General features: G+C 33.7%; 2 protein-coding genes and 1 long non-coding RNA gene across 7 annotated transcripts in view; 2 read left to right on the forward strand and 1 right to left on the reverse strand.

The window, feature by feature from the left end:
• Positions 1-202: 202 nt before the first annotated feature.
• LOC124408978 (ABC transporter G family member 20) lies at positions 203-13,914 on the reverse strand. 2 transcript variants are annotated; one of them, XM_046886352.1, is made up of 13 exons: positions 13,894-13,914; positions 8,248-8,252; positions 7,700-7,917; positions 4,454-4,724; positions 3,949-4,371; positions 3,338-3,433; positions 3,097-3,212; positions 2,595-2,980; positions 2,283-2,398; positions 2,099-2,169; positions 1,830-1,918; positions 1,455-1,631; positions 203-1,369 (listed from the first exon to the last, which is right to left on the reverse strand). In XM_046886352.1, the coding sequence occupies exons 3-13, from the start codon at positions 7,903-7,905 to the stop codon at positions 1,068-1,070; spliced, it is 2,253 nt and encodes a 750-aa protein (XP_046742308.1). In that variant the 5' UTR covers positions 7,906-7,917; positions 8,248-8,252; positions 13,894-13,914; the 3' UTR covers positions 203-1,067. The 2 variants fall into 2 exon arrangements, with proteins under 2 accessions (XP_046742308.1, XP_046742307.1); XM_046886351.1 differs by lacking the exons at positions 8,248-8,252; positions 13,894-13,914 and adding an exon at positions 13,528-13,675.
• On the forward strand, positions 2,090-5,190 carry LOC124408986. Its single transcript, XR_006929482.1, has 4 exons — positions 2,090-2,201; positions 3,062-3,237; positions 3,957-4,745; positions 5,051-5,190. It is a non-coding gene; the product is annotated as an uncharacterized LOC124408986 (long non-coding RNA).
• A 29-nt stretch (positions 13,915-13,943) lies between the features above and the next one.
• Positions 13,944-26,753, forward strand: part of LOC124408977 (ABC transporter G family member 20-like) — a 42,968-nt gene continuing 30,158 nt past the window's right edge. For 2 of the 4 annotated variants that reach the window (XM_046886347.1, XM_046886346.1), the window contains exon 1: positions 18,637-18,769. In XM_046886347.1, the coding sequence (XP_046742303.1) occupies positions 18,652-18,769 (118 nt within the window). In that variant the 5' untranslated portion in view covers positions 18,637-18,651. Of the gene's footprint in view, positions 14,199-18,636; positions 18,770-24,617; positions 24,702-26,753 lie in introns of those variants that run through there. The other 2 variants (XM_046886348.1, XM_046886349.1) reach the window with 2 other exon arrangements.

Genomic DNA, 26,753 nt, shown 5'->3' on the forward strand with positions numbered 1-26,753 from the left:
TCAAATTTGTTCAAGATTCGTTGCCATTGGAAAAAATTATCAGTATTTCAAAATTTTAAATAACTTCCCCGCCATTTTGTACAACCAGAAGTGCGCGGTAAGTTGAAAAGATTTCGCGTATTACTTCAGACCGCTCGATGCTTTTCTGTTATTTGAAATTTATGTTGATTGTGCTATAGCAGCAAATCGCATAACTGATGCATAATATTTAAATGACAGTTTATTCGCCTCAACGGTACAATATTGCCTAATTATAAAATATACATATTAATTTACATATTTCTACTTACAAATTGAAAGTCTTAGGCTACAAAAACTATTGAATTGAACTAAAAGAAAGTCACATTTAACAAGTAATGATACAATCATAGAAGTCATTGTTTGAAAAAAATTTATACAACGGATTATAGTAGTATCTCAGATACTTACTTTCAAACCCATTATTATGATTATATAATTAAATGCATTCTTCATTGCACATGGTTATATTATACAGAATATAAGCTCGATTCCAGGAGCCGATATAGCTCACTAGTACATGTAATACGTGTAGTATAATAGTATCTATTTAATTGCGTTACAATATACAGTTTTTTTTTTTTTTTGTTGAATTACATATAACTATATTATTCGCACATGTTGGAACAACATCGTCACGTATATATAGATGCGCTGAATACTTTCTTTTCTACATATCAAACAAAAATGAATATACGTATATATAAAACTTATTGAATCAACTGTACACATGTGATATCCTATAAATAATTAACCAGCTATATTAGTAAATCACATAATTTATACAATAATCGATTTATCGAAAATATCTTTTAAATCGCATAGCCGATATATGCTGCCGCGAAGAAAAATTAAATAATAGCAAATCGAAGTTGATGTAAAAAGAGAAGATAGAAATAGAGATAACAATTTGCATGATTCAAATAAACGTTTTAATCTTTTCGACGCTCGTAGATGAGACGATTATTTATCGTCTAGCACTAGCTTTAAACAAAGTACAATGAGGGTGGGGTGCGATGAGGAGGATCGCAATTGATTTATCTATACAATTAACCCTTCTTGAATTTAATCAGCAATATCGATAACGTGAGGAATATTATTATCCACAGGAAAGTGGCGATGAAACCGTCGTAAACGGCTGGCTGGGATATGGACCATCCTTTACCGAGCATCGCCCTGATCGACTCTGTGCTCTTCGTCAACGGCAGGATAAAGCTGATGTATCTAAGGACAGGATTCATCCCCTCGACTGGCCAAATGATTCCACAGAGCATGACGATTGGCAGAAAAGAACCCATCGCCATGTAAGTTGCGCTTCGTTCGTTGTCGCAGGCGCAGGCAACCACGAAACCTGCGGATATCAATTATGTCGGTCAGCGGTTACTCGCTCAATTATGTCTCTTTGAAAGTTCAATCAATACTGTGAGATTAATTACCGAAACACATTCCACAGAGACCCGTCAACACCGTCAGAGCCGTCACCCAAGCGATGCTGCCATGACATGTCAGCTTGAATACCGCAAACGAAAAGACTAGGACCATCAATGTTTGACCGCACATAACAACGAACTGGGTCACCACCTGGCCGAACAAAATCTCCGTACCGCTGATACCTACGAATACGAAAATGGATGAAATTAAAAAACGGTATGTCATTACAGATGAAAATGAAGAACATTACGGATTGTGAACTCATTTTAAGATAGTATATTTTGTCTTATCGCAATATTCAAAAGCAGGGGGATTGTGTGCTCAGAGGTTTTTTTTTTTTTTGAAATTGGACGAATATTTTTACACTTTTATTTACTCACCGGAAACTAAACTTCTTTCCATTAAACCTTCGTTCCTTTCAAGTAGCAGCGCTCCGGACGTCAAAGCAACGGAAAGGAAGAAAATGATCCTGAAAAATTAAATGAAAATGTTAACAGATCCGATCACCAGTCGTATTGTCCTTAGTTTTTTTTTTTTTTCAAATGTGAAATCTTGACCGGTCATGAATGTTTTCATTTAAAATCCGTGATCTAGGGGGAAATTACTTAATCTGTAAAATGTTATTTCTTCTCTTTTTAACATAACTTACGTCAATATAATTCCGGGTGCGGCAAAGTCCGTGAAGTTGGGTTCCTTGGGTCCATAAATCGGCGTACGGAACTGAAGAAGAATAATGACATTCAAATTCCACGGTACATACATATTTTTTTTTGTCATAAATATTACATCTGGCTTTCTAAGTTGAATGATTTTTATATATTGTATATACTTACATCCATCGGAATGCTGGTAGCTTTTTCGCTGTAGTCGCAATCGCGCGAAACATTTTTAGCGAAGTCCATAAAAGCGTACAGCAGATCCCTTTGAAGTAGCTGCCCGATTTGCTGATCTATGAAACAAATTATAGATTAGAATGCTGATTTCGTGATCGATTAAGGAATTTAATAATTGTCAGATCAAGAATAACGTGCGCCTCAATCGGTTTTACAGTCCCATCGACAGTCGAAATTTTGTTGTTTTTGTTAAAATTATTAAAAATCTATTCTACTCAAATGTTATTCAGATGAAAGTCGTAATTCACTAACTCGACATGTCCATCGTGACATCGACGTCCGAATACTGGATGCTCCATTCGTCGGCATCTCTGCCATTGTCCATCCGATCGACAAGAGACTTGGAGTAATTTGAAGGGAAGTTTAAGACAGCCCATGCCCATCCCTTCTTTACCGCATATTTTGCATCCTCGTCGGTTTTGTACGGAACAAGATCGACTTTTCTCTCTTTTAAATGCTCCATGTACCGACAGCTTAGTAACGTCCTGTCACATCCAGCGTAAACCGTGCAAGGATCCAGTGAATTGTTCAGCTCGTTGTTTACCACAGCGAGTTTAAGTCCGACCGGATCTCTTCCGATCGATAAGCAAAACAGAATTATTTGCACTACTGGCAATCCAATTACGAACGCCATTACGCTGAAAAATGAATGAAAGAAACAAGTTATAAAATAGACTCATGTCAGTAACGATATGTATTCTTTTTTGCTTTTGTTTCAGGGATATTGTCAAGATACCGAGTGGATAATGCTCACCCGAAATTTCGCCACATCCATAGAAAGTTCTTCCATATCAGAGCTTTCATATGGCAAGGATCCAGCATCTTGAATGACGACTTCGACCCCTTTTCCTCGGGTGGCAGATCGGGAACCTTAAATGTTGTAAACGCTTGTCAGGTATGCAGATTCGCTTGTACATCGCCTAGTTTTCACGTCTTTGACGACACCGTCGTATTGACTCGGAAGTTTTGAAAAATCATTTTAGAATTGTACTCACTATTTCGTCGTCGGTTGGGGTTATCGCAATGCTTCTTCGTCGACTCGATATACTAACATTGTCACCAAACTCTCCGCTCATCTCGTCGTCTATGTTCTGAAATACAGAATAATCAATTGTATTTTACCCCTGCAATGAGTTCCAGTAGAAAAAGAGTGAATTTTAAGAATTTTAACGTACAAAAATTTACAGAAATCTGCAAATTATGTACTTAGCTTGCGATATTTCGCATTGAGTCTTACAAATGACATCGGAATCTATTCAATCTCGTTGGATATGATAACAGAGTCAGAGAACTTTTGTACGATGTCAAGAAACTTTAGAAAATATTTACAGTTGCATTATTAAAAATTCTACGAAATCGGCTGTTCATTGAACTGTCTTTGAATTTTTCAACCATTACTAATGATTTAAACTCCTTGTTGATCATTTTTCTTGAGCTTGTTCAATTTTGCAAAAGTATTGCGAATCACGATGTGTATAGGTACAATGTATAATAGTAAGAAGTCTGGGAGAAATCATCATTGCGATCAGGGAAACAGCGAAGAGTTTAGAAATTCTCAAAACCAACATGACATAACAACGCAATAACGGTTTTTATTTTCACCCACCACTTCAGGAGGAACGCCGATGACGCTACTGAGGATGCTGCTCCTTCTTCTCAGTCCCATGTTCTGCCTGCGGCTTAACTTGAGGAAAACCTCCTCGAGGGTGTCGAGCCTGTGCATGGCCATTAGTCTGGTGGGCGATTCTTCGGCGAGGAACTTCCCCCCCCTCATTAAACCGATGATGCTGGCCTGCCTCGTCTCCTCTATATAGTGAGTAGTTATTATCACAGTTCTGTTCCCGTCTTTAGTTATGTGCACCAGGTGGTCCCAGATGCTCTGCCGCAGCACCGGGTCCACACCGACCGTCGGCTCGTCCAGGATCAGCAACTCTGGATCTGGAAGAAGCGCCGCTGCGAACGAGACTCGCCTCTGCTGGCCTCCCGACAAGCTCTTTACGAAACGATCTTCTCCCGGTAGCTGGAGCAGCTGAAATATCGTTTGAGAATGAGATATAATCGGTTTATTGAGGTTTTTTAGGGGGAAGATGGACCGACGAATGGACACTCACCTTGATCAGGAATTCGAGCTTCTCGTCAACCTGCTGAGTCGTCATGCCTGCGCACCAGCCGAAGAAGATGAACGTTTCCCGTATTGAGAATTCGCCGTACAGTGCTAGCTCCTGCGGCATGTATCCTACCCGAGGGCCCGGAACTCCGGATCCCTTGGAGCCAGGACGACCGCCCAGCACCCATATTTCACCGGAGTTTAACCGTCGTCTGCCGACGATGCAGGAAAGCAACGTCGTCTTTCCACATCCGCTCGCGCCGAGCAATCCATAGCTGTTTAGAACATAAGTGAAGGTCATTATTTGAAAAGGATCAGAAATTAGAAGGGAGAGTAATACCAAATTTTCAATTACCCCTTCCTATTTTGCACAATTTTTAGCTTATTGTGAAAGCTGGAATACATAGAAAGTTTAATATGTAGGAAAGTGAAGTATAGAAAGTCAATATAGAATCGTTAGAATTCTGCACAGGAAAATTGTAACAGAATAAATTTCACATGAGCGTTTTTTGAAAATTTAATAATTTTACTCTTCTACTTTTTCTAATCTTCTACACTTTTGTTCCCAGCCCATTTTCTCACCGTTTACTTCATTTTTTAGATTAATACAACTGTACAAAGCGATGAACATAAGAGGCAATGCTTCGGCAAAGTGACTTTCGCAGACTTTTCTGCAAGCAATCCAACCCGAAGTTGCCTAATTTTGGATCGCCGGCTCTTCACACAAATACCTGATCAACTGACATGTGAATTTGACAGGTAATATTTAGTGCAATTAATATTTTTCAGGCGGTAAGATTCATTTTAGAATCACATTGATAACTTTGGATGTTCAACTTGACTTTTGACCAGCTTCAATTTCCATTCTCTGCTTTTGCTTTTCGTTTCGCAATCAACTATAGTCCCGACTTATTTAAATTTCTGATTATATTAAATTTTACACATAATTGTGAATTCTTAAAGATTTAATGTTTCCGTGACGTATGAATTTACATTATACATACATCAATACGAGATTTTATTAAATTCGTATATTTTATAGATAAGTAGAGAAGGAAAATATTCCTGCTGTACTTATAAGCCACCAAAATGGATGATGATGTTTTTACAATTACGTTTATACTACACTTCGTACCTGGGTAGGATTGGGAAGCTGCCAAGGTTATTTTGTACGAAAGGGTAATAAATATTTAGATACATCCAAGGTTCGAGTCGCTAATATGTAAAGGCGGTATTGAAACTGCGTTACGCGCTCTAGCTTGTGTGATATAATAAACGCGGCTCCGATCATACGCGTGGCACACACACACCTTGATGTTCTAACAAGGCTCCAAAGTACCTGTTGAATACTTGAACTTGCTTACGTATCCGGAAAAAAATAATCAATGTATGACTCGGATGTATTGTAGACAGCAAATTACAAGATCAAGTTTACTTCAATATTAATTTTTGCAAATTACAAATTCCATATTTACTGTTTATTATACCTATAATGGATATTTTATTGCGTATATAAGAAATTTAAACGTCCATATATGGATATGTAATCGCTTAAACCGTTTAGCTTGCAGATACGGAAGTATTCCGTCCCAATTTATCGTTTCACGCTATAATCATGGTCGCTCTTTGTTTTGGTTCTTAGTTTTTGTTTTTGCTTACTTTGCTTGTCGTATTTCGCGCGCGCGTTTGTATGAGAATATTTACTGCAATGCAAGAGCTGCGGGTTCAAACCGTCAAGTATGCAAAGTCAATCCGGAGGTTTTTACTTTATTAATTACGAATCCGTTGACGTCAATCGCATGGTTTGAGACCGCGTTTTAATGTGTAAATGTATTTGAGAAAAAAACTGGGAAAAATAAAAGAAACTCAACGAAGATGAAGCAAGAAAGATATACTTGAGATATGAGCTTTGTGTTTGTCTCAAGGATGCATATTATATGCATAAGCTGAAGTACAGCCACAGAGATTGAAGATCATGGTGGAGATTAGATCGGTAATAAGGACAGCTTATTTTTGTGTCATTACATCCATATGCCCTCTAACATTAGGCTAACAATAAGAAACCGAAGAAGAATATGAAGAAAACATTGGAGAAAAAAACTATGAAAATTACAGTCATTGTCAGGGTGAGAGAAATCCCACGTGTATATTGATTATACATGTGTGAATGTGTGTAAGCTTGCGCAAGTGAGATTCTGAGAGCCTTTGGCTAGGTCGGAAAGTTACGGAGGTACTATAGGTGAGGCTGTTGTCAGGCTTTGGACCCGGTTGGTCATCCATACTCCGAGGTCCGTGGGTCAGTACTTAACGAGCAAAAACGTTTCTGCATAATTATAACACGAGACTATGTCCTTCGTTGAGTGTTAATATGTTATCTGTAGCTGTACCTCGCAGTCAGATCACATTACTGCCACAATTCTATTCAAGCGTGGTGGGCGATGTACTTAATACCCGTATCGTATCACGATGTCAAAAATTTTTATGCTATGCTAATTGAAACGGCGATTGGAAAACTATACAAAGATCTTTGAAATTTCAAAATTTGATTTGTAAATTAATTGGAAACTAAAGTTTAATATCGCTGGTGTAGTTGCTGGTAATACGTATTTTACTTAGGCGAACGCATAGCAGGTAAAATATCTCTGTAACGCTTCTGTTTCGTAGAATCGTGTAATATTTAGCGCATCTTACGTAGGCGTGAATTTCGTAATATAGATTCTCTGCTCTTTTCACAATATACGTATGAAACTTTCATTTTTCAAGACAAATATTTAGCGCGATGTTGCCGATTCCTGCAGAAAATCGAACGTTTCCTTTTATAGTCGATACATCTTGCAACATCGTTTTTGAATAGCCTGTCAATATGTTTATCGAATTTTGTTTTAATGCTAGCGGGGTCACGACGCTTCCAAGATTCTACATTTCTTACACTCGGAAATTCGGTGCTAAATATCCATCACAATTCTATACTATAGTTCATTCAATTTTTTCTCTTTAAAACAATCATAATAGTGGTAAAATTCAATTCTAGTGATATTCTGTTTGTCACTAGTTTCGTTTCTAGTGTAAAATCCCAACGAAATTCCCTGCTATGGATCAACCGAACAAAAATATTATTTTTGTGTTTCTTCTTCAAATTCTACTGTTGGAATTATAAAATTATGTGTGAAGATATTGAGAATTGATTTTTAGGCATACAATGAATTATAAATATAGGTATTTTTACAATAATTTTTTGTTTTTTACTAACATCGATCCCTTCGGCACAGTCATGTTTAGCCCGTCCAAAATGACGTTCGGATTCTTTTTTGGACCGTATTTTTTGCACGCCCTTCTCACGCATATCGCCTGCCTTCGTCTCGTAGCGACTGTTGATGTCTGTGGTTGAAATTGGGCTCTACGTGTTTTTAGTTCAAGCGAAGCGTTTGTTCCCCCTGCACCTCCGGCTATGTCCATGATGCTTGCTGTCTGAAACGAAAAAACAAAAACAGCTTGATTAAGATATTTTTCCTACGCTATACAGATATGTATAATAAGCCGATGTATGGGTTATTCGTGGCAATCATATTGTCGGTTGATTGGCATCTGCACTGGTTTTTGAAAAGCAATATTCAGTTTGCGTCAAGTATCGAAATACTTGCACGTGTATTGAAAAGCGATAAAAAGTTTCAGTTTTTACATAGCTACTAGAAAATTGTTATAAAAAATCGGTATCGTTTCAATATTAATCTATTATTAACGGTTGAAATAATTATTGCTAGTTGGATAATTAGTAACAATTTAAGGCGAATTTTATACTTGTTGATACTACATCCTGGTTACTGAATATATAACAAGATCTTGAAACCGATTTACCGCTGCGCCAATATCAAATCATCGCGATATTGGAAAATAAAATATCGTACAAACCACATTCTTTGGTGATGGATAAAAAAAAAAATAAAACAAATGAAAAACTCCAAGCAGAACTAGAAATTTTTCTCCATATAGTCTACTGCATATATTTGTCTTTGCGTGTAGAGTCTGAGTTATTTTAAGCGAATATTTCAAACATATTTATATACATAAGTATATACCATGTAGTTACGAAGTATGTGTTCACCTACAAGATACATATGTAAATTAATACATATGTACCTACATTATACGTAGGTCGCCACGTCAGAATTCTTGAAATCATTACCACAGCTAAGAGCTCTCAGCTCCGGGCAAACAAGTCTTGCCATAAGCTATACGACGATCCATGCTATGTATATTATAGGAATATTATGGAGTCGCGACTGCTGTTTACTAAAAATTTTCGAATCCCTATTTTCTGCCGGGTGATGAAACATTCCTTTGCGATTGTGTTGTTATAGGTATATTATCGGTAGACGTGGCCGTTTGGTTAAATCAGGTTTCGTTCTTTCCGTTTCCTTCGTGTTTCTTCGAAATAAAGAATTTTTATCCAGCATTTTTCTTTTTTCGTTACTACGTTAAACGAAGAAAGATTAAACCGTGTTAAAAATGAATTTATTGTCATATCTGCCAGTCCGAAATTATCAACAAAACTTATTTTATCAAGCAAAAATCAATCCGAATCAATCCGTGAGAAATATTCGTGAATTAAATTGAGTTAAAAATAAAACAAACTAGTCGAAAACGATAAAAGTGCTAATTTTCGAAACGTTCTAAACCCTTTTCGAGGTACATTTTTATGAAAGAATGGAATATCAATTAATAGATACGGAATTTCGTTACAATCCAAACATGGAAAAAAAAATGGAAAGATACCAAATCGGTTCATACATATCGGAAACAATAGAACGATTAAATCTGATTAATTTTCATGTTATGCGATCCGTTTGCTTGTAAAATTCGGTTTGGTGGACATCAAAACAAGTCTCATTTAATACGCTTGAATTTTTTTCCGTTCACTGGATGCAGTATCGAGAAATTCAATTACTGCAGAGTATAATTTATTTATGTACGATCATAATAATCGTTCTGTTATATGCACAACGACTAAGAAATCTTTTCACCTTCGGTCATCATTGCCGCAGGATTTAAAATTTTTTCAAATCGATGCTTTATAGCACGATGATTGTCGCTAATTTACACGTGTTGTTTTAGAACGATATCTTCAAGTCATGCTCAAGCAATTTATACTGCTGAGTCACTCTTACATATTACGCGAATCACTTAAACTTAGTCTTTTGAACTGATTTAGGTATTGAAAATTCGAAATGACGTTAACCAATTAAATCGTGGACTCAATTTCAGTTGTGTATCAGACTGTTAATGGTGAGAGGAAAATTTTCAATTTTCGTTACTATATGAGCAGTAGTTGTTAATTTACAGAAAAAAAAAAAAAAATCGTATCGTTAACCATAATCGGAGTAAGTAGTTACTTGTACCACATTTTCATTGAATTCTTACAACGTTTCATCGCTTATCCAAATATAATATTAAAACGAAACCCGTTTTATTTGTAGAAGTTTTTATTAAGTATGGTGAATGAAATTTTTTTTCAACGTTGAATTTTAAATTTCAAATCCGTCGTCGAAATCTCTTAAATTAGAAATCATTTGATGTGAAATGCAACATGTCGATATAAGCGTATGTGTAATAATTTATACATCCTTGAAAGTTATAATTCAAAGACAATTTTTCGTATCACCCACCGAGACGGAATAATATTATATAGTAAATATATGCATAACTGATATATAACAATTAAAATAGCGTGCGCAAGAAAAAACTGCACGTTTGAATAAAAAATCGCGATTCTCAAACGAAGAAAGACAAAAAAGATCGAAAGAAATCAATAATAAAAAATGAAACACGTCGCCACCGTGTGATACAATTTATTGTTTTTATTTTCACACCTTTCTGTTTAACTTTCAAGGTGTTTTTGTGTAATATATTATTATTCTTCTTATATATATATATATTATACATCTACCCGTAAGGATATCTCGCACGGTTTATTACTACACTTCATACACACCTCGCGATATATCGTAACCCATACATTAATATCATGTATTTATATAATACAAATGTACGTGTGTATGTGTGTACGTTCAACATCGCAAAATCCTGGTATTTCCTACTTCTGAAAGTTCTGTAACGTGTGTTCCCGTACTTCCCAATTTGTAATTCGAACTACCGGTGAAACCTGCTGATTATTTATTACACTATATATTTTACACACACACATATAATATATTTTGTTAATAATTAGTTCACGGCGTAATGATGATGCCTATGCATTTATACGGTTTGGTGTAGTATAATTTGAACATTCATACAGTACATACTTAAATATGTACTTGCTTGTGTACGTGTATGCGTATTGTGAAACAAGAGTTGTACGTAATATACCTATATCGTTACGTACGCACCTCTCTCATTTTTAGGCGGTCATGATTCACGTTTACAGTTGAATGCATTATAGTGTATATTATATCGGTGTATGTATAGTATAGTGTTTAACGTGGAAGGCAACACGAATTGCACACTAAAGTCTCATTTTTAATAACTTTATTATATATTAAAATTTTCACGTTATTTCAATTTATCCTCCTCGGTATAAATTATTTCCATTATTTTGAGTTTACAAAAACCCACAATAATTTTACTACATTCGGAAAGATGAATTGAAAATGAAAAGAAAGAAAGAAAAAAAAAACGCGATAGAGTTGAAAATCTTGAAATCTCACGGTCGCTTAACTTTTTCAATGCGAAAAAAACTTCACTCATCACAACTTTTTTCTTTTTCGTCAAACAGGTGGAAATTATTCTAACCTTTTGATTAAAAACCAGTACGTATTCTGCTCTTTATATTTTTTTGGATAAACTTAGTGCGATGGTCTTTTTTTAATATTTTGCTTTTTCCAACTACATTAAACCTATATTACGATACTGAAACAATTTTCAAATAACATCTCTTGAAAATTTCACGAGTAAATCCGTTTATATGGTACTGTATAGACTGATTTATATAACGTGCATATAACAGTGCGTTCATTATGATAGAAAATGAAATATATTATAATCATGACTTGACTAATAAATTCTATTTTATTTCTGTATAAGCGAGTGTGACGTACTAAATTAAAGTCCACAGTTTATGGTCACCGTTTCTGCAACCTCATTGTGCAGTTTCGTTTTTATCTTGTAGTTTTTTTTTCCATTTTTTTGTTGTTTTTTTTTTCTAACATTTATTCAAAATTAATAAGTATAATCTACGGTTTATTCGTAATAAAAACACGTCGGCAAAATTGAAGATCCGGGATAACATGCCGTTGCCGATGTGTAAATTTCCATCACCGTTTAACATAGGTATACGTACACGTGATTCGATCAGTTTTACAGGCTGAAATTCACGCTGCAACAGGTTATTACGCCGATCTCCAAGAATGAGACTATCTCTCTTTCTCCCTTTTATTTTATTTTTTTTTTTTTTCTACCACAGTTTCTTCTTCTTATACTTATTCTTATTTTCTTGGCTTTTAAGAAACGCGTTACATAAATTGTACGTTTTCTACCAAGTTTTGTACGATGTAGACAGTATACCTGATGGTATATTGCCGTTTCATTTAAACGGAATATTTAAACATGCCGTTTGATTTCTATATATATGAGACACGTTTTGTCGTGAAAAACCGCGCTATTCAATAATAATTTTCCCTAAAATTTTCGTGAAATTAGTCAATTTTTGTGTTTTCTTTTCTTCTTTTTTTTTAGTCACCCTGTAACGGTCATTCTGTATTTTCTGATAATTCAAAATGTTTCTTTTGTATAATGTAAATCGATATTATTTTGTTACTGTGTTTTCCTTACAGTGATATTTTCCTACCAATTACATTATATTCGAATTAAGAAATCCAAGGATCATGACGAACCTGTTATGAATTGATAGAAGCGTGTAAACAACTATATTATCGTAATTATACTACATTTGAATGACGATTTGGAATTCGAAAAAAATATGATGTCCGACAATTTATATCATGTTTCGCTTATCATTCTTGAAGCTAAATTCTATACCATAGACACTTATTATACATCCGGGCGAAGATGGAATACGTGAGAGAGAAAAAAAAAAACTAAAAAAAAACTCCGCTACTCGCGGCATTTTTATTTTCTTTTTGTTTTTGTTTTTTTTTTTTTATGCAAGCGTAGGTATATGTATAACAAACGCATACATACACGATATAAGCGTGAGGAGTATTTTAGAAGCAAGAATTTGAAATACATATAAATAAAACGAAATAATAATACAGTGAATAAAATCAGTTGCAAACAATGTCAAAATGGCAATTATCGTTGTGAAAATTACACAATTTATGTATACGTGTATAATGTATAATTATTAAACCATAATATATATATACATATATAATGTATATATGTATATATTATGGATCCGTCGACGTCGCGATTACGTACGTAGATATTATATTGTCAGCAAAAATGTCACATGGCCGAATGTGTGGGTTAATATGAAATAACAATGACGATGCTTCGTCAAGACGCGTTTTTATACAACAATATTTTACAATATGAAATATTTTACGATATAATGTATTTGAGTAACCGCGAAAATATGATTCAGAGATTTTATATCATTTTGATTTTTATAATTTATTCAATATCGAACCTTGGAACAATAAACAATAGGCGAATACCTTATTCGAGAATCACTGCAATCGGTAAAATCGTCTCTTTCTTTTGCTCTGTTTCACTCGCTCCGTAATTGCTACGTAATGTCGATTACAATGAAAGCGAATTCTAACCAACCGTATAACAAAAGCAATACTATATCGTATCAGAGAAAAATAATTCAATCGAGGTTTTAATAATCTTCCATAATATTGATATGTTAATTAAATTATACGACTTTATTATACGCAGATAAGCTTGAGCACTGGCAAATATTTTCATCGTTTCGATATTATTATTATAAAAAAAAAAAAAAAAAAATAATCTAATATTATTTCAAAATATTCCTTAACGTTTAACGATTCTCACGAATAAATATATAAAATTGGAATTATAGGGTATTAAAATATATCATAATTATACACAAACCTTGATTATTATATGTGGAAAGTGATGATCAAGAAGTTTTTCTTTTTCTTGAAAAAGAACCAGAACAATGAATAACTATTGAAGTCGAACTTATTCACACCTTATAAACAAACTGAAACTTGAATTTCCTGTATTTTTAACGTCACTTTTGCATACATGCAACTGGATTCGAGACCGAGTTTAGATATCGTTTATTATACTTGCTGTCGATGTGAGGATCGCGTAAAATTTTTCACTGTCGAAGTCGAGGTAGAAATTATAATTCACCGATGATTATTACAAGAAGACATAATTGCCAGATTATTTTCCCCATTCAATAGCGTTTAAAATAATTATTTTTTACTTCTTCTCAGTTTCTTTGGATGGCTTATTTTCAGCGAGACGCGAGCTCGCTACAAATTTCTAGACGATGAACGAATTCTGGAGCGAGGAGAGAAATTCTCAAGTCAAACTGCCGCCAACTCCGGGCAAACTGCAAGGCAACAGGTTGAACGAAGCGTATGGAAGCCGCCGCCTCCTTGCCGCGAGAAACTTGCTCCAGCAGCTAAATGCTCCGGGGGAAATGAGACTCTTGCAACACACGCAGAGACGGGCAACAACACAAACGCAAAATTCAACTCACTTCGCTACGATCGCTCTTGAAGACGACGACGTGACGCATCGTGATATCCGTATAGACGTGGATATATGGTGTTAATTAAGGGTGCATGGGTTTTACAGTCGGGTTAAAACAGTTTGAAAAACAAAAATTTCAATTATAAGTATTGATTTATAGTACATTTAATTGTAAAAGTTATTCAAACTCAACTATAAACACCTTGTTGTTTAAGCTACGTTATAGAAATATTATTATTCCACTGTGTTTTCATCGATAAAATCCGTTTCTTTTGTCTGAATCTAATTAGCGATAACCAGATTTACGATTGTATTTATCGAATGTTGTTTGTTTTTATTTTTTTCTAACCTACCGACGAAATTAAGAGTGAATCTGTCTCAGACAATTTGGGGGGAAATTATTGACGAATAAAATGAAGTATTTTTTAGTAGAATCAGACTAATTACACGGATTTTTGTGTGGAAAAATAGTGGAATATGCGATTTCTCTGAGGTTGTTAATAAAAAGGTGTTTAAAATTGAAATTCAGTGTCGAAACGTCCTGATCGGGATCACACAGTGATCACTTTCTTAAATCAGTTTTAATGTCATCAGCTTCAGTAAACCTGTTCAACTTAGTTTTGTCATGTTTTTAATTCGATACATTTTTGACCTGACTGTACCTCCCGTAGGTACATCCTTAACTATAGTTGAATCAAGTTCACAGTAATTTTATGGAATCTCGATGGAAAAGGGCAGGTTTTATGTACTCTTTTTCAAAAACTCGACGTCGGATTGGAGAATTTGAAGAGCGGTGGGAGAGATTTAACATTCAAATAACATCGATTATTGACGGTGCGTGCCGGGCACTAATTGTTGTAAGATTTCGTAAAAGATGTAGCAAACAACTAATTGCCACCCTCGAGGAAGGACGATGACGATTGCGATGTCGGCGCGTTATAATATATTCTATACGGTAGAACGGAAAGCAAGTTTGCGATGGGGAAAATACGGTGGGAAAGGGAAAGGGAAAGGGAAAGGAAATAATAATTGTGATGTAAGGTACAACATGCATACCGAGCTGTAATAATACATCGTCGCTTCGTTTCTTTATGTTATATATTGTCGGAAAATACGGAAGTATATTGTTATTATAAATTGTTGTTTTCTTTTCATTTTCATCGTTTTGATATAAGTTGTTTGTTATTTTGAGATTGGTCAAACTTTAGTTGGGAATTTACAGTATTAGTCAAGACCGTTGATACGAAATATGCGTGAACGAACGTGTATCCGAATTTTAACCAAAAATCATTTTTTATACTTTGATTCTTATTTCAAGAATTTTCAAAGGAATTTTATAGTTACTAAAATTTCAATCGATATCGTCTAAATATTAGTGAGAAAGAAAATAGTCTGCCTGTATTGAGTTAATTCCAGTATTTTAGTTTTTAGTCGAATATTAAAATGAGGTTGAGCTTTCGTTCCTTCGAGTATTTTTTTCATCGATTCATTACTCGTGACGTAACTATATTCTTTCGAAATCGTGGAAGTCTTGTCGTTAGTGATGCAAGAATGGGAATGTGAAATTTAAAAAAAAAACGCTTAAACTAATTCATATATACATAAGAATGAAGTTTATACTATTTTTGAAAATTGCTTCTACGGCATTCAATCATTTCGATTGATTTTTTTTAAACCTTTGAAATTGCGTTTATATTCCAGTTATAATCATACGTCGTAAATATTACCTGAATAAAACTCTAGATAAAATTCGATCGGTTTTTATACTTGGAACACCTAAACGAAACGATTATTTGAATAGGAAAAAATGAAACGCCGATGATATTCAAATCGGTGACCAGTGTTTTACGTTGGTCGAGTCAGCATGATGATGTGCCTTAATCTCCATGATTTGCATACGGATTAAAACGCTTCAGAGAATTTCTGCCCTGTCAAAGTTGCCAGGAAAGAAAAATTCCCCATTTCTTTTAACGTTTAGTCTTGTCATTGATTCGATTTGAATTAATTTGGTGACCCTGTTGAGTGTTTCTGTAAATGACCATGAAAAATCTTTACACGGACGGCTTCTTTCAGAAACCTTGGAAGTGCCGATCGAGTATTTGAAAGATGAATTCAAAATGACAAACATGTCGCATAGGATTGGCGTTAAACAGCGATATATGTATGTATATATATATATGTTGCATGCAATATAAGACTCCGAAGAGGCGATCACCTCGGGAATTATTGATGTTTTACAAGTCGATGTAGAATCGGTTGACCCGTTAGCCTCGAATTATTCACAGAATTATTATTCAAGAATTTTTAAGTTTCAGTCAACTTTTCGTAACACTTTTATTCTTTTCGATATATATATTTATCTCGTAATTTAACGTCTATAATATATTTTATTATAAGTACAAAACTAATAAAAGAATCCATGGAAAGTTTGAAAAAAGCGTGTAAATAATGGGGGGGAAAAAATTTCATCTCGTTACGATGTGTTTTAGGTTGTATCTGAAATTTTGAAAAAAAAAAAATACTTTGATCAGATCAGAACACTTTCAGTAATTACTGTACAATGATGTAAATGCGATGAAATGATTCGACGGGTTTGGAAAATAATTGATTCACAGTCATTTTGTAATTCACTGAGAGCTTTGTAAAATATTATGCTATATGTAGAGGTCGAAGGATTCACCTTCTTTTGTTTTTTTATTCTGTTTTGGAAAATTATCGCTCGCGTTAGAAAAAATAGTTCGATCAGTAGAAACTATATCAATTATTCCACCTTACATGAAGATATTTGCTCGATTCTTTTTTAATCCTTGAAGAATTTCAAAAAGCGATAACTTTTCTCACCGGCAGCGCGGCGTTCAGATTACAAAAAAACAATTGGAATCTAATTTCAATACTTAATAATAAGAGATAATTTTACGGTTCAATTGTGTAAAAAAATTTGCACTGCAAATTCAATCCGATAATCATTACAGGATAAAATACATTCGTTTCTTAATTTGGGTCAGTTTTAATGTAAAGTAACGTTAATCTCTTTTGCCATTTTTTCTCTTTGGTCTATCTAACAGATTTTTAATCGTTTCGGCACGCGGATCTTAACGGTTTCGTTAAGTTACGACGCCGCGCCGCGGCGAGATGAAACCTCCTGACAAAGAACGAGAGATTGCTAAGGATGAAGTGAAAAATAAAGAGGTCAATGACTCGGAGGCGAGGCATTTGCATCTGGAATAAAATTTAACAGCGATTCGATAGTAAAATTGACACTCGTATCTCGATACGTGAGGTTATAGACGAAAATAAAAACGAGATATTTGATCTACAAAATCTTACTTTTCTTTCTTTCTTTTTATGAATATCAAAGATGTTTATCACGTATTAATGCCAATTATATTAATTGTCTGGATGTTCCCGTGTCAAGGAAAACTCGTGTCCGTCAATTACACGACATTTCGTCTTCCTCGTATTCTTCTTCTTTTACCCTTTTTCTCATTTCCATGTCTTCAGAAACGTTAAATGGGTGTTAAAAAAAAAAATCACACAAGAATTATGCCATACATTAATTACGTAAGGGTCCCAAGGGGGAGGGGGAGGGTTAAAAGTCATAGGTAAGTCATATTTTACTAATTCGAATGTGCATAATAAATATTTTCCATTGAGTCAAAATTTCCGTACAGCAATGTCTCAGAAAACAAAAGTCGCCTAGAAAATTAAAAGGCTGTATCAAAAACTAAAGAAAATTTCTATTCAGACGTTCCATAAACTGTAAGATCTATTTCTTCATTTTTAATATACTATTTCATTTATATATTGTTATTGTGAGAAATTTTATTTCTTAATAAGTTTTTAAAATTGTAAATATGTTCATATTTGCACACTTTAAAATTTGTAAATGAAAACTATAGGTAAAATCTTACGTAAGAAGTGGGAAGGAGAGTCCAAGAAATCTTATGTGTTTTTACATGGGGGCAGGAGGGGTTAAAAATGGCTAAAATTGTCCTTTGATGAATTAATTAACGCAATTAATGAATGGCCCCTAATTACATGATTGAATTCGCTAAAAATTTAGGACGATACGGGTGTATGAAAATCAATTCCAGAAAAACATTCCACGGCTACATCATTATAGGGCATACATATATGTATAATGATTTGAGTACAATGAAATAAATGCATTATTGCACTGCTGACTGCGCGTTGAACGAAGAAGTTTTTTTTTTTCTTCTTCTTCTTTATTCTTTTCTACACTCAGCAATTATTGTTATTATTATTCTATACAGCAAGTATCGTACACCGATCGTTGTTCTAGTTTTCATTAAAATATCGATCGTACACGGTGTATAATCAACGGTTAATTATACGATATAGTGAAAAATTTTACCGATCTGGTGACTGGCTTTGGAATTAAAAAGAGGACGAGGATTAGAAAAATTATTAGTTTTTTCTTACTTTTTTTCACTCTTAATAATTTTTTCTGCAATTCATATATACATATATAGATATTGTACTATCATCATGGGAAAGGGCTTCAGGATATCGTTGACTCGGTCCAATTCCATGGAACGTTTATTGCCGGCTAATTCGTCGAAATTATCCAATGCTGCGAACAAGAATGGAAAATATTGTCACAAGAGTGAGTCGATCAATTTTTATCACCGAAAATTACAACATATTATTACGTGCCCCTTAATTTTTAATTCTATAGCGATTTTACTCAGCATTTGAACGTATATTTTCGGCAAAAATGAGAGTTTAAAAAATATTGCAAATGTTTTTCGATTACCCAGTGTTAAAAACAGTTTGACAATATCAAAGAAAGAGAAAGATTTTCTTCTAAAAATGTAGTGGATCGAATGTATAATTTCCCGTTCGATAATTCTGACTTTAGGTTTATCGGTTTTTAAATTTTCAAATTTTCATTCAATCCGGCTTCGCGAAATTGAAAACTGTGCGTCGCTGCGGAGACGCGTTATTCATGCAAACGCGCCTTTATCGTTACGTCGTACCGATTCTACAATTAATACGCTGCAATAATTGCTGCAGGTGTAAATTATGCGAATACGAAGAACGCGAGAATAATTACATGTAAGTTTCAAGCTGGTCGAGTAGGAATGCATTTGATCCTGCAGACTGCTGCAACCTCTTTGGACAATGATCTTGCGGTGTTTGGAGAGACATTCCTCAGCGAATGACGCTGAACAAAAGAGGAAAAATAAAGAGGAAAAAGAAAAACGTATACAATATACATATATACGAAATAGAAGATAATGTGAGGCGAAATACAGATGAAAAAAGGGCAAAACCGCTGACATCACTTTTACCATTTTATACACGCACACTTAGGTTTACTTCGTTAAACCGGTTTTCACGTCAGGCGATTGTAACAAACGCGAAAATAGGAAAGAAAAGAAATGTTGCTAATTGTTCAATATTTCAAAACGGAACGCACAGTATTGATTTCCATTATAATTCCTTCATTCAATGTGTGTTGAATGTGTTTACACTATACATGTAATACTTTTGGATGCTACATAATTCAAATTACAGTATGACATAAAAATGGGAATGAAAATTTGAGAATTTTTATCTTTCGTACGAAATATCAACGCAGACGATGTATTTTTCCTTAATGCGAGTCGGTAAAATGTAAATTTTTAGAATTTTTTAACAGTTTCTTTGATTCATAGAAAGAATAAAGCGTAGGGTGAAAATATTTGGGAAAAAATGGGCTGAAAACTGTACGTAATCGTAATTTTCAACGATTTATTTTTTTTTGATAGAAATTCAAGTTTTTTACCCAAAAATATGGCACCGCTGATGCACGACGAAAATTTTATGATACTTGTCCATGCAGATGAACTTGAGAATTCTGGACTTTATTTACATTTCGCTTGACCCACGTCTGCGGTTGTTTTCTCATTATTCTGTCTGCAAAGTTGCAACAAAGTTAGATTTGCAAATGTAACAAAGTTTCGCATTGCAGGCGGATAGATGGAAAATGATAAAATAAATGTAGCAGTAGAATACATAACAATTGTTTAGCACTTTCGTTATTTCGTCGGTTGAAAATAATAGTCTACATTTGACGGTAAGATGACGGATTGCAAATAGTCGAATAAATTTCCTACACCGATGATCTAAATTCAATTTTTCTATGACGAAAAAATAAAACAATACGAAGTAATTGAACCAATTTGAAGTGCGGTTAAAATATATTCAAATTGCAAAATTCGAATACTGAGGTACCATATGCATAAAAAATTATAACGAAGAGTAGTTTAATTATTCACAGCTACGTAAAAAAAAAAAAGTTATTACAGCATGTATGCGATGGATTGCAAAATATTGGGGGAAATATAAATCAGCTGCAGTCTGCGCTGCGTCACGATGCCTGCGCAATTAGGTGGTTACAGTTTCTCCTCTTTTCTTTCTTTTATACACTTCTTTCGCTCTTTCTCTCTGTCTTTTCATGAGTCGACAACCTGTTATTGAAATTTTTATTTCATCCTACTGACCTTTTTTATCGTGATTATTTTTATTTTTATTTTTACCTAAAAGTAAAGGACGAAAACCATAATACTTTCAAATAACCTTGGTACATTTCGTGATCTTACGCGAAGAGAACATTGAATGAATTTTACGTTCAGTCTGCATACACGTAACTGCTTTGGTAAATTATCATACGCAGGAAAGATTTAATAACACTGATGGTAACGAAGGAAATTTATCTGGAAAACAAATTAGACTTCTACCTGTGATTGTCGGTAAGAAAGAAAATACTAGCGAAGAGCTAAGGACAGTAAGGAAGAAACAATCGGTAAGGAGCCGTAATCGGTAAGGCAGAAGACGCGCGAAACAGGTAACGATTATGCCGGTAAAGGATCGACGTCGGATCATCTTATCGAGAGAGAAACAACGATTTAGAAATATGTGTAAAAATGACTTGTTTTTTTTTTCATCTTATAATTCATTTCCGTTTACTCTGGCGAAATGCGAAAATAAAAAGTTGACTAAAATAACAAATGAAGGTAAACATGGAGCATTCGATACCGGTTGTCTACATACGGGCGCAATTTAAATTGCAGAATGAAGGGTGGCATTGTAGCAACACTATCTCTAATATAATACTCCGAAAATAATATTAAAAATTAGGATTTTCAGTTCAAATTTGTGAGTTCTGAATTCGTTTTAAAACCAAGTGAAAATTGCCTGGATTCAATTAAGCTGGATTGTCGTCAGTGACAGTTTTTAAATCTTTGTTTAATTGTTTAATTGTTTGTTCAATTATTTCGAAAGATTTTTTCCAGCAATTAAGGGTGTAATCATAATTTAAGACGAAATTTGTTGAAACCCGTAAATACGCAGTTACGCAATTATAAATAAAGTATAAATTCTCAACATGAGACGAAACTTTGATTGATACTGTGTCATTTGAATTTATTAGCATTTTTTCTTCGTTTTTTATAATTCATTTTTCAGGTGAAAATCTTCTCAAGTTACTCTGTTTCGTTACTTTAATATTTTTTATAAATCTCTTTTTCTAATATTTCGAGCCAGTAAAGACAAGAATGCACATACAATTTTTCGAACTTCGGATATCATGTATTTATCACTTAAATATTCAATTCAATCATATCTCAAATGGGAGTGAATAGAATATGAAAAGAATTCCGTAAAAAAATTTACGATCTCAACCTCTACTCCTGATCGATACCTTGAAAAATGCCGCATACATTTGAATAATAAAGTTCCAATATCAACCGGCTAGAGCACATTTGGTCTAAGCATACATTACAAACTAGCATATCAACAATTTTGGACGCGACGCGGACGTTAGAATTACGTGAACCTACCGACATTTGTAATTTCCGATTTTCTATCAAAACCTAATGACACAGATTGACCTTGTGTTTAAAATAGTCTGAAAGCCAATTAATATTTCAATGCATATATATATATATATATATACATATATATATATATATATATATATATATATATATATATTAGTGATGTAACTAATATTCGCGAATTTCTTAACAACCACTCGCTCAAAATAGTCGTTAAAATCGTGCGAATATTGTTCGAATGTAACCGTCACAAGTACTTCATATTTTGGTTATAAAATTTTTGAAAATAGTATTAAATAAGCCAAAAAAACGTTAGTCTGATAGAGAACTTTTATAATAAAAGTTTGAATCACACTCTAACCTTAAGATTAATTTGCTTCTGTTATCAAATTATGTGGTTAAAAAATCAAACAAACATCCGGCTTGGACTGATCATCTCGGCAATTTCGGGAATTAGATGCAAACAATTATTGTTGGTTTGCGACTTGCATGGTGTACTTGTCAGTCAATCAATTGTCAACTCATGGAGTAGAAAGAGACAAATCTCCTCCATATTTCACTAACAGGAAGTGGTCCCATTTGGTAGGAAAAATCATTCGGAATTCGAATCGGTTCAATTTGCAATACAAAAGTCATAAAATTTATGGAAGAAGTTAGTATTGAACGAAACTGTATTACGTATGATATTATAATTTAAAAAATATCTCCACATCGGTTTTAGGTTTCATGTCTTTTTTCCCCGAACAAACAAAGCGATCTTGTATAAAGCTTTTGAAATCTGTACTGAAAGATACATGGGATCGATAAAGTCGTAATTAATCATAATTAATAATAACGTTGAAGTGGAATAAAAAGGACTAAAATCTACTGCGCAAAGCACATGATACTATGAAGAACTATGCATGCAATTATCATCAATAGCCTCGTGCGAACTCTGCGAATCCGTATAAGTGTATATCGGTTCAGGTCAAGGATATCCCTCCACTGTATGTGAATTGTAATATGGGAATACTGGCCGTTTATCTACCTATACACACGCGCACATAAGAAAACATTGCGCATTGCGGATGAAATATTTGCGCACGGGGATGTGTTTGAAAGTGCCGCAGCGCTTCGACGCAAATCACGCGAGCTTTTTACCGCGTCAATATTCGGATGGGAAAGAATTTTTTAACCAATGAAATGGATTTTGTGGATGTCCATTCACTTTGATCTAGCATTTTTTATTTGTTGAAAATACGATGACTTCGATTCAGTTAACTTGTGAAAATGATTCAATCGCGCAGATTTCTTGATTTAAGAAAAGACTTGAGTGAAGTATTGATTTGATATATTTCCGAAATTGAGTCAACTAAATATCACTTCATTTAAAGTTTATTTATTCTTCCTCCAAGTCGCATGTTCGTTGACAGGAATAATTATGTACTTTGAATAGAATAAATATATGAATCCATATATATATATATATATAGCCAAGGAAAAATTTACATCGATTGAGTCCCATACTTCGTTGGTATAACCGGAACTTGTTTGACGTAACTGGTTTAATTAATTGTAATAATTTGTTTACAAGGTAAAAGAAACACCACATACTTTGAAACATGTAAATAGTTATAAAACCGGATAGTGGTTGTCGGATAGTAAGTTAGATACGGATAACGTAAGATAAATTCTTCATCAAACTTGTTATAAACGAAGAAAGTTTGATACCGAGTTTCGAGTGATCGAAATTGACATTTTCGATAAATAAAAAAAAAACTATTGACACATGTTCAACTTATGCTTCTACATTTGCAACGATAACTTTTCAGGATTTACCTGTTAAATACCGGCTAAATCCCATCAAATTTGGAGTCAATAAAATTATAAATTGTTATCATTCGTGGAATACGGTTTTTACGCTGGAATAACTCTGACGAATAGTCAATGCAGTTAAGATTTTTGTAACAACAAATTTCATTACCCGCTTCAACCATTGAACTTGTGACTGAAGAAAATATCATAATTTAGAACAAGCTTAATTATTTTTGATACAATAATTACGAATTTTTAAAAGAAAACTACTGAGGTGCGTTGAATAAAATTTTTAGTCATTACATCACACATTTTCTTGATGCAAAAGTCACATTATCGCAAGGAAATCACGCCGTCTTGTCTTTAATAAATTGTTAGTCCATTCAACGGCTTGATTAAATTCTATAACGAGTTATCACAAGTATTTGGTTGAATTAAATAAATATTGTGTTTACTGCATTTGACTATAGGATTTAGTTGATCGTGAGTCAAACGAATATCACTTGACTCCTGTGGAGTAAAATCATTTGCAGAAAATATTAAATTCGACGTCAACTGATTAAACTTGTATCCTTTTCAAGGCATCGATTAGTGACTTATATTATGCGAGTTGTGACGAAGAGGAAGAAGCGCGTTTGCGCATATATCATATATATATATATATGTATGTGCATCATATACATTTACAAATGTATAAGCACTGGTGTAGTGCTTCACAATCGGTTAAATCACGTAGAGGCAATATTGCCCAAGGATTTACGATCGATTATCTATCATTTATATACCAGCTGGTTCGTCGGTGGCTATATAAAGAAAATACAGACAACAACTTGTATAGTAGTTTGACGTTATTTTAAACCCGTTATGTATCAAATCGTGGGGTAGAAAATTCAGTTCGCTGTACTTGATAATGGCTTCGCGGTTTAGATATATAAATACTTGTATCATCAAATGTACGAAATAATGAATGAACATAGTATTAAGGTTGAAAGAAATTTTACCTCCGAAATCATGAGCCTTGTTCAAAATCGCAAATCACTTCGATCTTAAAGATCTGATTATTCGAATCTCTTTGTGAAACTTCGAAAACGATTTTCATTGAGTTTTCGTGCGATTGATCCAACGAAAAAATATGCCGAAGTATATTATTTAGACATTCACTTTACTCATTACATTCTGCAATAAAAATAATAATAATAATAATAATAATAATAATAATAATGCATTTATTTAAATCGTTCGATGAAAATCTTTTCATATTTTCCTTTACATTATCTATTATTTTATGAAGCAATTGTATGCTTCCCTACCTCTCTCTGTCTCTCTCACACATGTTATTAGCTTTTTTAGTTTACAATACAAAAAAATAAAAATAAATAAACAAACCACGCCTGGTATAACGTTGACGGTAAATTCCACTAATCATGGCTACGCAAATTTAAAATGAGGTAAGGAGTTGAAAGGAGGAGAAGTTAGGGTTTTTGACGTTTTTTTATCTTCCATTATTGACAAAAACTCGTTTTCATCCGTCGCCTGTGAAACTAGAAGGGAATAAAATGAAAAAGAAGAATAAAAAGTTAGAGGTAGGAGGTGAAAAGAGGGAGGGAGAGGAGGGCATACGATTCGTCGTTCTGGACAGGTGAAATTCTCAAGCCTTAACACAAGCCGAAAGTATGAGCTGACGAGAGTTGCTTTGCAATAGCTTGTCGAACTGTTATAACTGTAATAGAAATTTAAAGTAATATTCGCTTCTGCTGAAATTCATGTATATATATATACATATTTATACAGACAGTAAATTTGCGAAAAAATAAATAACAATTTTTCGCGAAAAAAGGTGCCGCGCAGTGCATTTTATACAGGTACTTCGTTCAAATGCATAAATACGAAACGTATATAAAGCAATAGACACGGAGTATAGTACAACATATATTTAGTGAAAGTGCTGAAACAAGGTTCGCCGCTTATTACACATACATATACGTATATGTCCGCAGCACACATGGTTTACTATTGCACATCTACGCCCTGTGCTGTGCTGAAAAAATTCTGCAAAAAAAAATACACCCCGCGCGAGTTTATTGTTTCTCTGAAGAATTGGTAATTTTTTATTTTTAATCCTTTAATTGGTTTTTTTCATTTTCCACACTTAAAACACCACATAATTAACTGTGTCATACTTTGAGGGTAAGTAAATTGATGGTTTTTTGTTTTACTTTTTTTTAGAAATAGTTTACATCGCTTTGTAATATCGATCGTAATTTTTTGTCCGTATAACAATATCCATTAAGGGAGTTAATTCGTGAGACATTGTTTGTAACAACGGTAAAAATACAAGAGGAAGAAGCACAAAGGTGGGGAGAGAGTGAGAGAGAGAGAAAGAGAGAAAGAGAGAGAGAGAGAGTTGGCTGTTATGTATTCGGTTGCGTATAACATGTTTAGATATGTATTATAATATATTATGTATATTATACGGACAGTTTCAGGTCAACATCACGCAATTTTCAGTACATATATATAACGAGCATCATTTATGTTTGAATAATAATGATAAAAAATGAAAAATCTTTGATTAAGGTATTAAGAAAACAAAAAAAAAACGAAAAAATACGGTGAAGTTTAGTTGAATGAAATTGAGAAAGTTACTTAAAAATTAACGTAACACGAATGTATAATATTGAGGCAAGTGTTTCAAGTTGAAAATACTTGTAAAAACCACATTCATTTATTTATTTCTTTTCTCTTCTTCTATTTCAAGTAAAAAAAATTGAGCTTGGCTTGTATGTAATAATACAATAAAAACGTGATTTGCTTCTGGTTTTCGTATTAACAATTATTTATGTCTATAAGATATTATGATTATTCAGGTATCGTAATGTATTATACTCACAAATTATACGCAGCGCACTTGTAGAGATTGTACGATTATATCTTATGTTCACGAATTGAGGTACCGGGGGATAAAAAAATAGA

This window comes from Diprion similis, chromosome 8, assembly GCF_021155765.1.
Source record: "Diprion similis isolate iyDipSimi1 chromosome 8, iyDipSimi1.1, whole genome shotgun sequence".
Taxonomy (NCBI): Eukaryota; Metazoa; Arthropoda; class Insecta; order Hymenoptera; family Diprionidae; genus Diprion; species Diprion similis.

Excerpts from the sequence above, each read along its gene's own strand:
- LOC124408978 (XM_046886352.1), bottom strand. The coding sequence starts at position 7,905 with ATGGACATAGCCGGAGGTGCAGGGGGAACAAACGCTTCGCTTGAACTA. Across the intron at positions 2,981-3,096 it reads TGGATGTGGCGAAATTTCGG|CGTAATGGCGTTCGTAATTG; the intron begins GTGAGCATTATC and ends TTCATTTTTCAG. Across the intron at positions 2,170-2,282 it reads CTACCAGCATTCCGATGGAT|TTCCGTACGCCGATTTATGG; the intron begins GTAAGTATATAC and ends ATTCTTCTTCAG.